Below are 15,045 nucleotides of genomic sequence, written 5' to 3'. Positions count from 1 at the left end.
AAAAATTTGTAGGGATGAATGTGAGCTGGACAGTTATGTGGATAGACAAGGAAAGAGAAGTGTGTGTTGTGGTGGATGGTGCTTGTGTATTTGTGAGTGGTGTGTATGTGCTGGAGAGTACATGTGTGTTCATGATGTATGTGATGGTGGTGGTGGTGTGTGTGTGTACTGAAAAATACAGCAGCCAGACATTCCAATGTGTAATAATGGTAGTTGACAAACTGCTCATTTAAATACACTTTGCAAATCCAATCTTAGGAATTTTAAGTGTCTTTTGAGCATCTGCTGTCATATATGCTGATATGGTCAAAACTCTTTTGTTTGATTCACCCACTTTTCTGAGCTTCCTACCAACAAAGGCAGACCTGGCAGCAGGAGTCCTTTTGTCCAAGGTAGTAGGGAGAATGATTTGCCTCTCCTTATAAGGGTGCTATTAAAAAGCAGATCTTTAACTCTATGAAGATATAAGAAAAATAAAGGAATTTATTTTACCTTTAATTCCTTTTCTGACATCTTTCCTTTCTTTTTGTACATCCAAGTTTCTGACCTTTAGCAATCTCCTTCTGTCTGAAAAACTTCTTTTCATATTCCCTGCAGTGTAGGTTTCCTGGCAATAAATTCCCTCAGGTTTTTTGTGTTTCTTAGTCTTTATTTCTCTTTCACTTTTTTAAAAAAAATTCATTCACATTCTTGCATGTAGCTCAAGTTTCTTTTTTTTTTTCAACATCTTTATTGGAGTATAATTGCTTTACAGTGTTGTGTTAGTTTCTGCTGTATGACAAAGTGAATCAGCTATATGTATACATATATCCCCATATCCCCTCCCTCTTGCGTCTCCTTCCCAACCTCCCTATCCCACCCCTCTAGGTGGTCACACAGCACAGAGCTGATCTTCCTTTTTTCAGAACCTTTTTTTTTTAATTTTAGATTCCATATATATGTGTTAGCAGACGGTATTTTTTTTCTCTTTCTGACTTACTTCACTCTGTATGACAGACTCTAAGTCCATCCACCTCACTACAAATAATTCAATTTCATTTCTTTTTATGGCTGAGTAATATTCCATTGTATATATGTGCCACATCTTCTTCTTTTTTTAAACATCTTTATTGGAGTATAATTGCTTTACAATGGTGTGTTAGTTTCTGCGTTATAACAAAGTGAATCAGCTGTACATATACATATGTTCCCATATCTCTTCCTGCTTGCATCTCCCTCTGTCCCAACCTCCCTATCCCACCCCTCTAGGTGGTCACAAAGCACTGAACTGATCTCCCTGTGCTATGTGACTGCTTCCCACTAGCTATCTATTTTATGTTTGGTAGTGTATATATGTCCATGCCACTCTCTCACTTTGTCACAACTTACCCTTCCCCCTCCCCATATCCTCAAGTCCATTCTCTAGTAGGTCTGTGTCTTTATTCCCGTCTTGCCCCTAGATTCTTCATGACCTTTTTTCTTCTTAATTTCCTTACATATATGTGTTAGCATACGGTATTTGTTTTTCTCTTTCTGACTTACTTCACTCTGTATGACAGACTCTAGGTCCATCTACCTCACTACAAATAATTCAACTGCATTTCTTTTTATGGCTGAGTAATATTCCATTGTATATATGTGCCACATCTTCTTTATCCATTCATCTGTTGATGGACACTTAGGTTGCTTCCATGTCCTGGCTATTGTAAATAGTGCTGCAATGAACATTGTGATACATGACTCTTTTTGAATTATGGTTTTCTCAGGGTTTATGCCCAGTAGTGGGATTGCTAGGTCATATGGTAATTCTATTTTTAGTTTTTTAAGGAACCTCCATACTGTTCTCCATAGTGGCTATATCAATTTACATTCCCACCAACAGTGCAACAGGGTTCCCTTTTCTCCATAGTCTCTCCAGCATTGATTGTTTGTAGATTTTTTGATGATGGCCATTCTGACCACTGTGATGTGATACCTCACTGCAGTTTTGATTTGCATTTCTCTAATGATTAGTGATGTTGAGCATCCTTTCATGTGTTTGTTGGCAATCTGTATATCTTCTTTGGAGAAATGTCTATTTAGGTCTTCTGTCCATTTTTGGATTGAGTTGTTTGTTTTTTTGATATTGAGCTGCATGTTCTGCTTGTAAATTTTGGAGATTAATCCTTTGTCAGTTGCTTCATTTGAAAATATTTTCTCCCTTCTGAGGTTATCTTTTGTCTTGTTTACAGTTTCCTTTGCTGTGCAAAAGCTTTGAAGTTTCATTAGGTCCCATTTGTTTATTTTTGTTTTTATTTCCATTCCTCTAGGAGGTGGGTCAAAAAGGATCTTGCTGTGATTTGTCATAGAATGTTCTGCCTATGTTTTCCTCTAAGAGTTTTATAGTATCTGGCCTTATATCTAGATCTTTAATCCATTTTGAGTTTATTTTTGTGTATGGTGTTAGGGAGTGTTCTAATTTCATTCTTTTACATGTGGCTGTCCAGTTTTCCCAGCACCACTTATTGAAGAGGCTGTCTTTTCTCCACTGTATATTCTTGCCTCCTTTATCCAAGATAAGGTGACCATATATACGTGGGTTTATCTCTGGGCTTTCTATCCTGTTCCATTGATCTATATTTGTTTCTGTGCCAGTACCATATTCTCTTGATTACTGTAGCTTTGTAGTATAGTCTGAAGTCTGGAAGCCTGATTCCTCGAGCTCCGTTTTTCTTTCTCAAGATTGCTTTGGCTATTCAGGGTCTTTTGTTTCCATACAAATTGTGAAATATTTTGTTCTAGTTCTGTGAAAAATGCCATTGGTAGTTTGATAGGGATTGCATTGAATCTGTAGATTGCTTTGGGTAGTATAGTCATTTTCACAGTGTTGATTCTTCCAATCCAAGAACATGGTATATCTCTCCATCTGTTTGTATCATCTTTAATTTCTTTCATCAGTCTCTTATAGTTTTATGCATACAGGTCTTTTGTCTCCCTAGGTAGGTTTATTCCTAGGTATTTTATTGCAGTGGTAAATGGGAGTGTTTTCTTAATTTCACTTTCAGATTTTCATCATTAGTGTATAGGAATGCAAGAGATTTCTGTGCATTAATTTTGTATCCTGCTGCTTTACCAAATTCACTGATTATCTCTAGTAGTTTTCTGGTAGCAGCTTTAGGATTCTCTATGTATAGTATCATGTCATCTGCAAACAGTGACAGTTTTACTTCTTTTTCACTTTTGAGGGATATCTTCACTGGATTTAGAATTATAGTTTGGCAGGATCTGTTTGTTTTCTATAGTTTTCAGATTTTCTCTATATTTAGTAATCAACAAATATATCATAAAAATGAAATGTGAAAGCAAGAACGTGATAGAGTTGAAAGGGGTACTGGTATGACAAAGCAAATTTCCCTTGGATTAATGTTTTAAATCAGAGAGGAGTGTAGGTGGATTTTGCTCAGTTCCTCCCTGAGTTATGCTGACATCAGTGTGTTTTGCACTTGCAGTGGATAGAGAACAAACCCTTCAGCAAGAAGAGAAGCAACCGGAACACCCTTATGTAAATGGATAACCAGGTCCCTCCCAGGAAAGGTAGAAATTATTCTCTGTTTTGTCACATAGGTTTTCTCCTTCTCAAATATGACACCATAGATTCCATGTGAGAGGCTTTTGTCCATAAAAGTATGTATGGGGTCTTAGAAATGTTCAGGAAAGGAGGTGAAAGAAAAAAAAAAAAGAGTCCTGCTATGGTTTTCCATTAGAAAAACCCTAAATAAAAAAATCCTTGTATCTAGATTGTTTACACTTTGTTATTTTGATTCTTATACACTTGTCAGTTTATCACTTGGTGCAGAATATCAGAAAGAGGTTTTATCTCAAGGAGAAAGAGACAGATCCATGGATGCAAGTGAGGCAGGATGAATGTTCTTGAGTCACTGCACCCTTGTATATCAACAGGTGGATATTTACAGAATATTTTTTTAGACTAACTGTTTATCTCAAGCAGGGCAGGGGAAAAACAATAAGGAATTACTGCTATCAGATTAGTGTTAGGTCCATGTCATAGTGGACAAAATTCTAGAAGAGAGGGTGGGCAACAGATTACATACTCTTTCAATTTATATAAATGTTAGTGGGCTATTAAATTTTATATTTCTTGTATCAATTTTGATATTTTTATATTGTTCCTTTGAATTTGAATCTATATTCAAATTTATACATGAACATATAAAAGATAGAAACATGTATAAGACATAAGCATATATACATATATATATATAATTGATTCCTGCCTTTATGCTTAACATATCCTCCCTTTTAGGTTCTTTGGGTTTGTCCCTTTGTTCATTTTCCAAGTCTTTGAGTTCTCTCTTCTTTTCTGATAAATATGTTTAGGAGTGTACAATTTGCTCTAACTTTCCATGAGTTTGACATGTAGTGTCTTACCGTTACTCGGTCCCAAGCACTTTAGAACACCCCTTGTGATTTTTTTTTTTTACATCTTTATTGGAGTATAATTGCTTTACAATGGTTTGATTTTTAGATTTTTAAATTTTTTATTGAAGTGTAGTTGATTTACAATGTTGTGCTGATTTCTGCTGTACAGCAAAGTGACTCAATTATACACATATATATATTACACATAAATGTACACATATATATATTCCTTTTCTATATTATTTTCTAATTTCCTATGATTTCTTTAATTCAAGACTTATTTAGAAGTAAAGCATGTTCTTCCTGGAGCAACGTAGAGGAAAACAAAACACAAAAGTGCACCCCTAAGTGACCATGACAAGCCCTCCTCCATACATGGTGAGGATTAGGTTGTTTAGAAAGCTTTGGAGCAAGTCATCTTGGTGTATGTGTGTACATGCGTGGTTTGAGATGTTTTTCAGATGACCCAAGGCCAGTGAGTTTAAAATGAAAGGAAGGGTTCGGTAATGATTAAATTTCTGAGGCATTCTTTTCTTCCTTCTGCTCAGTTCCAAGGTTCAAACAGGGCAAAAATTTTTGCCTGTCTCCCTGGAAAGTTAGGAGGCAGTGTATTTACCCTTCACTGCCTCAGTAAGTCTTTGGCATCTAAACGTTTAGGGAAGGGGGTCTCTTACTAGACCTTCCCACTGCCGGGGCTTTGGTGTCTGACTCCTGTTGTCCCCATTCCCTGGGAATCCAGAAAAACCCCTGAGATCAAATGTCTTCAGTGTAAAATCTTCCTTCAACGATCAGTTTATGCCCTGAAGACTGTCTTCACAAAATCTTTGGCCTGAATATCTCATCTTTCCTGCCAGATCATCCACACTTTCAATGAAATGTTATTTCAAATATATTTTATCTCATATTCTTATCTGTTTACAAAGGGAATCAGTCCAGAAAACTTATTTTCCGGGCACTAATGTTTCTCTTTTCACTTAATATATCTAAATAGTAACCCACATTTGTACCTAAAGAGCTTCCTCATCATTTTTTAGAGTTGCATATGAATTTGGTATGAATATATTATAATTTATTTAACTAATTATTGATTTATCTAATTTGTTTAAAATCTTTTACTGTTGTTTCAAACAATTCTTCAAAAATGGATAATGATATAAAATTCAATTCAGTGAGATTACTGAAAAAATATTTATGCAACTAAACAAAATAGCCTCAAATATATAAAAGCAAAATTAACAGTACGTTAAAAAGATACAAAAATCCTAATAAAATATTAGCAAAACAAATTGAAGAATTTATGAAAACATTTTTAAAAATCATGAACACTAAGTCCAGCTTAACCTAGGAAAGTAGATAACTGTCATTCAACACAAATTAAAGAGAAAAACTGTATGATGATCTCAATAGATATACAAAAAATATCTTTATGAAATTAACATTCATTCCCAATGAACACTATTAGGTAACTAGGAATATGTAATGGACAGAACTCTAAGATGGCCCCTTTGCATTCTTGGGTGGAACCAAAGTGCAAAGGACAAAGCAGAGAGCTCAGAGGACAGAGCCAAGAGCCACAGGGATTATCCCCAGGCCTTGAGAAAGATCCAACATTTGTCTAGCTGAACTTCAAAACTCTTATGGATCAATGACTCCTTTTTACTCTCCATTTTTACCCTTTGGAACTAGAATGTCTGTATCAGTTATTCTGTGCCTGTCCCACCACTGTACAGTGGAAGTTTTGGGGGCATGTAACTTGTGTCCTTAGTTTCACAAGTCCACAGATAGTTACTGCACCGAGGGTGGTTTACTTTTAGAAGCCTCACCCACACCTGTTTTAGATGATTTGGATCATGAGATTTTGGAAATTTGAGCTCATGAGATTTTGATGAGGCTTTGGACTTGAGTTGATGCTATAATGAGATGAGACCTTTAGGAACCTTGGTAATGGGGTATGTTTTGCATAAGGGATGAACATGGATCTTCCGGGACCAGATGGTGAACTGAAGTAGGTAGAAATCTAAGCCTGCCCACAAGATCCTGGCCCCTGGTATACATACACCTTCCTCCAGCTTTTGAAGCAAACACTAACCTAGGTGCTACTTGAAGGGATTTTTCAGATCTAATCATGGTCCCTAATCAGCTGATCTTAAAATAGGGAAATTATCCAGGTAGGACAGATCTAATCATGAGAGCTCTTTAACTCTGGGTCTAGAGGTCAGAGAGCAGTTAGAGAGGTTCAAAACATGAGAGGAATTCAATATAAGAGAGATTTACATAGCCCAGAGATGGAAACAACCTAAGTGCCCATCATCGGATGAATGGATAAAGAAGATGTGGCACATATATACAATGGAATATTACTCAGCCATAAAAAGAAACGAAATTGAGCTATTTGTAATGAGGTGGATAGACCTAGAGTCTGTCATACAGAGTGAAGTAAGTCAGAAAGAGAAAGACAAATACTGTATGCTAACACATATATATGGAATTAAAACAATAATGTCATGAAGAACCTAGGGGTAAGACAGGAATAAAGACACAGACCTACTGGAGAACGGACTTGAGGATATGGGGAGGGGAAGGGTGAGCTGTGACAAAGCGAGAGAGAGGCATGGACGTATATACACTAACAAACATAAGGTAGATAGCTAGTGGGAAGCAGCTGCATAGCACAGGGATATCAGCTCGGTGCTTTGTGACCGCCTGGAGGGGTGGGATAGGGAGGGTGGGAGGGAGGGAGACGCAAGAGGGAAGAGATATGGGAACATATGTATATGTATAACTGATTCACTTTGTTATAAAGCAGAAACTAACACACCATTGTAAAGCAATTATACCCCAATAAAGATGTTTAAAAAAAAAAGATGTGCTGTTAGTGTAAAATGCCTATGAGATTTCAAAGACTGAGTAGTAAAATAAAAAAAATTTAAAAAAGAGAGATTCTACCCTGCTGGCTTTGGGGATGGAGTGGGCCATGTGAGAAGGAATGTACACAGCCTCTTAAAACTAGCAGCTCTTAGCTGACAGCCAGCAGGAAAATGGCAACTTTTGTACTACAACCATGGAAAACTGAATTCTTCCAATAGCCTGAATGAGCTTGGAAATAGATCCTTCCTTAGAACCCCTGTTGGCTGATACCTTGCTATTGGCCTTTGAGACCAGGAGTGGAATATCCAACCACATCATGCTAAAACTTCTGACCTACAGAACTATGAGCTAATAAATATGTGTTGTTTTAAGCCATCATGTTTGTGAAATTTTTTTGCACAGGAAAGCTAGCTGGATATAACGTCAATATTTAAAAGTCAAATTTATTTCTTTATACCAACCACAGACAATTTAAAAATATAACCTTCATCGGGTTGTAACAATGTAGGTTCACTCCTCTTTTCTTTCAAGCTGGCCAACAAATGTCCTTTTGGATCTATGCCAATCTGACATGTCATCGTAGTTTCTCTCTCTACACAAATGTTTTTTGGTGTGTGTGGGGCCGTTATTCTGCTTACCACACATCCCATAACAGTTATTTGAGTTATAACAAGTTCAACCCACAATAAAAAATTCTACTTAATTTAAGTTATAATTTTATTTCTAGAAATCTAATTGGCACAAACTTTTCTGGAACATATTTATAACTTAGACATTAAACCACATAATTTCCTACAGATATTTTTCTTTCTTCCTTCCTTTCTTCCCTCCTTCTGTCCTTTCTTATTTTGTACTTCCTTAACCCATTTTTTGTACCACCCCCCTCATCGCTGGCAACCACTAATCTGTTCTCTGTATATACGAGCTTGATTTCTTTTTTTTTAAGATCCCACATATAAAAGAGATCATACAGTATTTGTCTTTCTCTGTCTGACCTGTTTAACTTAGTGTTAATGTCCTTGAGGTCCATCCATGTTGTCCCAAATGGCAAGATTTCATTCTTTTTAAATAAAACACTAATTCAAAAAGATACATGTACCCAATGTTCATAGCAGCGTTATTTACAATCACAAAGATATGGAGGCAAACTAAGTGCCCATCAACAGATGAATGGATAAAGAAGATGTAGTATATGTGTACAATGGAATATTATTCATCCATTAAAAACTCAAATTCTGCCATTTGTAACAACATGGATGGACCTAAAGGGTATTATGCTTAGTGAAATAAGTCAGACAAAGACAAATATTCTATATTACCACTTATATATGGAATCTAAAGAATAAAACAAATTAATGAATATAACAAAACAGAAACAGACTCACAGATATAGAGAACAAACTGGTGGTTACCCAGTGGGAAGACGGAAGGGGGGAAGGGGCCAGATAGTGTTAGGAGATTAAGAGATACAAACTACCATGTATAAAATAGGCAACAAGGATATATTGTACAGTACAAGGAAGTATAGCCATTGTTTTGTAAAAACTTTAAAAGGAGTATAATTTTAAAATATTGAATTACTGTGATGTATACCTGAAACTAAAATAATATTATAAATCAACTTTACTTCAATTAAAAGAATTTTATTCTTTTTTAAGGCTTAATAATCTTCCATCATATATATAACCACATTTTCTTTATTCATCCATCAGTAGATACTTAGGTTGTTTCCATATCTTGGTTATTGTAAACAGTGCTGCAATATACATGGGGTTATAGATACATTTTCAAGTTAGTGTTTTCATTTTCCTTGAATAAGTACCCAGAAATGGAATTGCTGGATCATACAGTAGTTTGTTTTTCTTTTCTGTAATTTAATTTTAATATTTTTTAATTTAATTTTATTTTTTTAATACAGCAGTTTCTTATTAGTTATCTGTTTTATACATATTAGTGTATACATGTCAATCCCAATCTCCCAATTCATCCCACCACCACCACCACCCCACCTTCCATGTTCCCTCCTTGTGTCCATACATTAGTTCTCTACATCTTTGTCTCTATTTCTTCCTTGCAAACCAGTCCATCTGTACCATTTTTCTAGATTCCACATATATGTGTTAATATACGATATTTGTTATTCTCTTTCTGACTTCACTCTGTATGACAGTGTCTAGGTCCATCCACGTCTCTATAAATGACCAAATTTCATTCCTTTTTATGACTGAGTAATATTCCATTGTATATATGTAACACATCTTCTTTATCCATCTGTCTGTTAGTGGGCATTTAGGTTGCTTCCATGACCTGACTATTGTAAATAGTGCTGCGGTGAACATTGGGGTGCATGTGTCTTTTTGAATTGTGGTTTTCTCTGGGTATATACCCAGTAGTGGGATTGTTGGGTCCTATGGTAATTCTATTTTTAGTTTTTTAAAGAGCCTCCATACTGTTCTCCATAGTGTCTGTATCATTTACATTCCCACCGACAGTGCAACAGGGTTCCCTTTGCTCCACACCCTCCCCAGCATTTTATTGTTTGTAGAGTTTTTGTTGATGGCCATTCTGACTGGTGTGAGGTGATACCTCATTGTAGTTTTGATTTGCATTTCTCCAATAATTAGTGACGTTGAGCAGCTTTTCATGTGCCTCTTGGTCGTCTGTATGTCTTCTTTGGAGAAATGTCTATTTAGGTCTTCTGCCCATTTTTTGACTCAGTTTTTTTTTAATATTGAGCTGCATGAGCTGTTTATATATTTTGGAGGTTAATCCTTTGTCTGTTGATTTGTTTGCAAGTATTTTCTCCCATTCTGAGGGTTGTCTTTTTGTCCTGTTTCTAGTTTCCTTTGCTGTACAGTAGCTTTTAGTTTCATTAGGTCCCATTTTTAAATTTTTGTTTTTATTTCCATTACTCTAGGAGGTGGATCAAAAAAGATCTTGCTGTGATTTATGTCAAAGAGTGTTCTTCCCATGTCTTCCTCTAATTTTATAGTGTCCAGTCTTACATTTAGGTCTTTAATCCATTTTGAGTTTATTTTTGTGTACGGTGTTACGGAGTATTCTAATTTCATTCTTTTATATTTGGCTGTCCAGTTTTCCCAGCACCACTTACTGAAGAGACTATCTTTTCTCCATTGTATATCCTTGCCTCCTTTATCATAGATTAGTTGAACATAGGTGTGTGGATTTATCTCTAGGCTTTCTATCCTGTTCCATTAATCTATATTTCTGTTTTTGTGCCAGTACCATATTGTCTCGATTACTGTAGCTTTGTAGTATAGTCTGAAGTCAGGGAGTCTGATTCCTCCAGCTCCGTTTTTTCCCTGCAGGATTGCTTTGGCTATTCAGGGTCTTTTGTGTCTTCATACAAATTTTAAGATTTTTTGCTCTAGTTCTGTAAAAAAAAAAAAAAATGCCATTGGTACTTTGATAAGGATTGCGTTGAATCTTTAGATTGCTTTGGGTAGTATAATCATTTTCACAATATTGATTCTTCCAATGCAAGAACATGGTATATCTCTCCGTCTGTTTCTGTCATCTGATTTCTTTCATCAGTGTCGTATAGTTTTCAGAGTACAGGTCTTTTACCTCCTTAGGTAGGTTTTTTCCTAGGTATTTTATCCTTTTTGTTGCAGTGGTGAATGGGATTGTTTTTTGTTTATTCTTTTCTTTTTTTGTGTGTGTGTGGTACGTGGGCCTCTCACTGCCGTGGCCTCTCCTGCTGTGGAGCACAGGCTCCGGACGCACAGGCCCAGCGGCCATGGCTCACGGGCCCAGCCGCTCCGCAGCACGTGGGACCCTCCCGGACTGGGTCACGAACCTGTGTCCCCCGCATCGGCAGGCAGATTCTCAACCACTGTGCCACCAGGGAAGCCCGGGATTGTTTTCTTAATTTCACTTTCTGGTCTTTCTGTGTTAGTGTATAGGAATACAAGAGATTTCTGTGCATTAATTTTGTATCTTGCAAGTTCACCAAATTCATTGATTAGCTCTAGTAGTTTTCTGGTGGCATCTTTAGGATTATCTATGTATAGATATCCTGTCATCTGCAAACAGTGTCAGTTTTACTTCTTTTCCAATTTGTATTCCTTTTATTTATTTTTAATATCTGATTGCCTGGCTAGGACTTCTAAAACTATGTTGAATAAGGGTGGCAACAGTGCACATCCTTGTCTTTTTCCTGATCTTAGAGGAAATGCTTTCAGTTTTTCACCACTGAGAATGATGTTTGCTGTGCGTTTGTCATATATGGACTTTATTATGTTGAGGTAGCTTCCCTCTATGCCCACTTTCTGGTGTAATGTGTTGTTGGATTCTGTTTGCTTGTATTTTGTTGAGGATTTTTGCATCTATATTCGTCTCATAAGTGATATTGGCCTGTAATTTTCTTTTTTTGTAGTATCTTTGTCTGGTTTTGGTATCGGGGTGATGGTGGCCTCGTAGAATGAGTTTGGGAGTGTTCCTCCCTTTGCAATTTTTTAGAAGAGTTTGAGAAGGATGGGTGTTACCTCTTCTCTAAATGTTTGATAGAATTCACCTGTGAAGCCATCTGGTACTGGAATTCTGTTTGTTGGAAGATTTTTAATCACAGTTTCAATTTCATTACTTGTGATTGGTCTGTTCATATTTTCTATTTCTTCCTGGTTCAGTCTTGGAAGGTAATACCTTTCTAAGAATTTGTTCATTTCTTCCAGTTTGTCCATTTTACTGGCATAGAGTTGCTTGTAGTAGTCTCTTAGGATGCTTTGTACTTCTACGGTGTCTTTGTAACTTCTCCTTTTTCATTTCTAATTTTATTGATTTGAGTCCTCTCCCTCTTGATGACTCTGGCTAAAGGTTTGTCAGTTTTGTTTATCTTCTCAAAGAACCAGCTTTTAGTTTTATTGATCTTTGCTATTGTTTTCTTTGTTTCTATTTCATTTATTTCTGCTCTGATCTTTATGATTTCTTTCCTTCTGCTAACTTTGGGTTTTGTTTGTTCTTCTTTCTCTAGTTCCTTTAGGTGGAAAGTTAGATTGTTTATTTGAGATTCTTCTTGTTTCTTGAGGTAGGCTTGTATAGCTATAAACTTCCCTCTTAGAACTGCTTTTGCCACATCCCATAGGTTTTGGATCGTTGTGTTTTCATTGTCATTTTTCTCTAGGTATTTTTTGATTTCCTCTTTGATTTCTTCAGTGATCTGTTGGTTATTTAGTAACGTATTGTTTAGCCTCCACGTGGTTGTGTTTTTTTCCCTGTAATTGATTTCTAATCTCATAGCACTGTGGTCAGAAAAGATGCTTGATATGATTTCAGTTTTCTTAAATTTACTGAGGCTTGATTTTTGACCCAAGATGTGATCTATCCTGGAGAATGTTCCATGAGCACTTGAGGAGAAAGTGTAATCTGCTGTTTTTGGATGGAATGTCCTATCAATATCAATTAAATCTATCTGGTCTATTGTGTCATTTAAAGCTTCTGTTTCCTTATTTATTTTCATTTTGGATGATCTGTCCATTGGTGTAAGGTGTTAAAGTCCCCCAGTATTATTGTGTTACTGTCAATTTCCTCTTTTAGAGCTGTTAGCAGTTGCCTTATGTATTGAGGTCCTCCTATGTTGGGTGCATATATATTTATAATTGTTATATCGTCTGCTTGGACTGATCCCTTGATCACTATGTAGTGTCCTTCCTTTCCTCTTGTAACATTCTTTATTTTAAAGTCTATTTTTTCTAATATGAGTATTGCTACTCCAGCTTTCTTTTGGTTTCCATTTGCGTGGAATATCTTTTTCCATCCCCTCACTTTCAGTCTGTATGTTTCCCTAGGTCTGAAGTGGGTCTCGTGTAGACAGCATATATATGGGTCTTGTTTCTGTATCCATTCAGCCAGCCTGTGTCTTTTGGGTGGAGCATTTAATCTGTTCACATATAATGTAATTATTGATATGTATGTTCCTGTTACCATTTTCTTAATTGTTTTGGGTTTGTTTTTCTTCTCTTGTGTTTCCCACTTAGAGAAGTTCCTTTAGCATTTGTTGTAGGACTTGTTTGGTAGTGCTGAATTCTCTTAGCTTTTGCTTCTCTGTGAAACTTTTGATTTCATAACTTTAAATATATCGTGCCACTCCCTTCTGACTTGTAGAGTTTCTGCTGAGAAATCAGCTATTAACCTTATGGGAGGTCCCTTGTATGTTATTTGTTATTTTTCCCTTGTTGCTTTTAATAATTTTTCTTTGTCTTTAATTTTTGTCAGTTTGATTACTATGTGTCTTGGTGTGTTTCTCCTTGGGTTTATCCTGTATGGGACTCTCTCTGCTCCCTGGACTTAGGTGGATATTTCTCTTCCCATGTTAGGGAATTTTTCAACTATAATCTCTTCAAATATTTTCTTGGGTCCTTTCCCTCTCTCTTCTTCTGGGACCCCTACAATGCAAATATTGGTGCATTTAATGTTGTCCCAGAGGTCTCTTAGACTGTCTTCACTTCTTTTCATTTTTTTTCTTTATTCTGTTCCACAGCTGTGAATTCCACCATTGTGTCTTCCAGGTCACTGATCCATTTTTCTGCTTCAGTTATTCTGCTATTGATTCCTTCTACTGTATTTTTCATTTCAGTTATTGTATTGTTCATCTCTGTTTGTTTGTTCTTTAACTCTTCCACGTGTTTGTTCTTTAATTCTTCTAGGTCTTTGTTAAACATTTCTTGCATCTTCTCGATCTTTGCCTCCATTCATATTCTGGGGTCCTGGATCATCTTCACTATCATTATTCTGAATTCTTTTTCTGGAAGGGTGCCTATCTCCACTTCATTTAGTTGTTTTTCTGGGGTTTTATCTTGTTCCTTCATCTGGTACATAGCCCTCTGCCTTTTCATCTTGTCTACCTTTCTGTGAATGTGATTTTCATTCCACAGGCTGCAGGATTGTTGTTCTTGCTTCTGCTGTCTGCCCTCTGATGGATGAGGCTATCTTTGTACGTTACTTCTATTTTTATTTTTTTAAGGAACCGCCATATTGTTTTTCAGAGTGGCTGCCACAATTTATATACCCACCAACAGTACACAGTTCCTTTTCTTCCCTTCTTTCCAACACTTATTTCTTGCCTTTTTGATAATAGCTATTTTAACAGGTATAAGTTGCTATCCCATTATGGTTTTGATTTGCCTTTCTGTAATGATGAGTGATGTTGAACATCTTTTCATGTACCTCTTGACCATATGCATGTCTTCTTCGGAAAATGTCTATTCAGTTCTGCCCATTTCTTAATTGGATTTTTTCTTTGTTTTTCATTGTTTAATTGTATGAGTTTTTTTATATTTTGTGTGCAAACCCCTTATCAGATTTATGATTTGCAAATATCTTCTCCCATTCAGTAGGTTTCCCTTTCATTTTGTTGATGTCTGCAGAAGTCTTTTGCTCTGCAGAAGTCTTTTAGTTTGATATAGTGCTCTTTGCTCTGCAGAAGTCTTTTAGTTTGCTATAGTGCTTTTGCTCTGCAGAAGTCTTTGCTCTGCAGAAGTCTTTTAGTTTGATATAGTGCTCTTTGTTTATTTTGCTTTCATTGCTTTTGCTTTTAGTGTCATATTCAAAAAATCATCGCCAAGGCATATGTCAAGGAACTTACCACCTATATTTTCTTCTAGAAGTTTTATGTTTTCATGTCTTAAGTTTGTCTTCAATCCATTTTGAGTTAATTTTTGTATGTGGTGTAAGATAGTGATCAAGTTACATTGTTGTGCATGTGACTGTCCAGTTTTCAGAACACCATTATTGAATATTTTAATATTTATTGAGGCATAA

General features: G+C 36.1%; 1 protein-coding gene across 3 annotated transcripts in view; it reads left to right on the top strand.

The window, feature by feature from the left end:
- The window catches only part of SLC17A1 (solute carrier family 17 member 1), an 85,614-nt gene that overhangs the window by 683 nt on the left and 69,886 nt on the right, over positions 1-15,045 (top strand). For all 3 annotated transcript variants that reach the window (XM_067755793.1, XM_067755791.1, XM_067755792.1), the window contains exon 2: positions 3,468-3,552. In XM_067755793.1, coding sequence (XP_067611894.1) covers positions 3,525-3,552 — 28 coding nt within the window. In that variant the 5' untranslated portion in view covers positions 3,468-3,524. The remainder of the gene's footprint in view (positions 1-3,467; positions 3,553-15,045) is intronic.

The sequence above is a fragment of the Pseudorca crassidens genome, chromosome 10 (genome assembly GCF_039906515.1).
Source record: "Pseudorca crassidens isolate mPseCra1 chromosome 10, mPseCra1.hap1, whole genome shotgun sequence".
In the NCBI taxonomy this organism is placed as follows: Eukaryota; Metazoa; Chordata; class Mammalia; order Artiodactyla; family Delphinidae; genus Pseudorca; species Pseudorca crassidens.
This window is presented reverse-complemented; position numbering and strand designations above follow the sequence as displayed.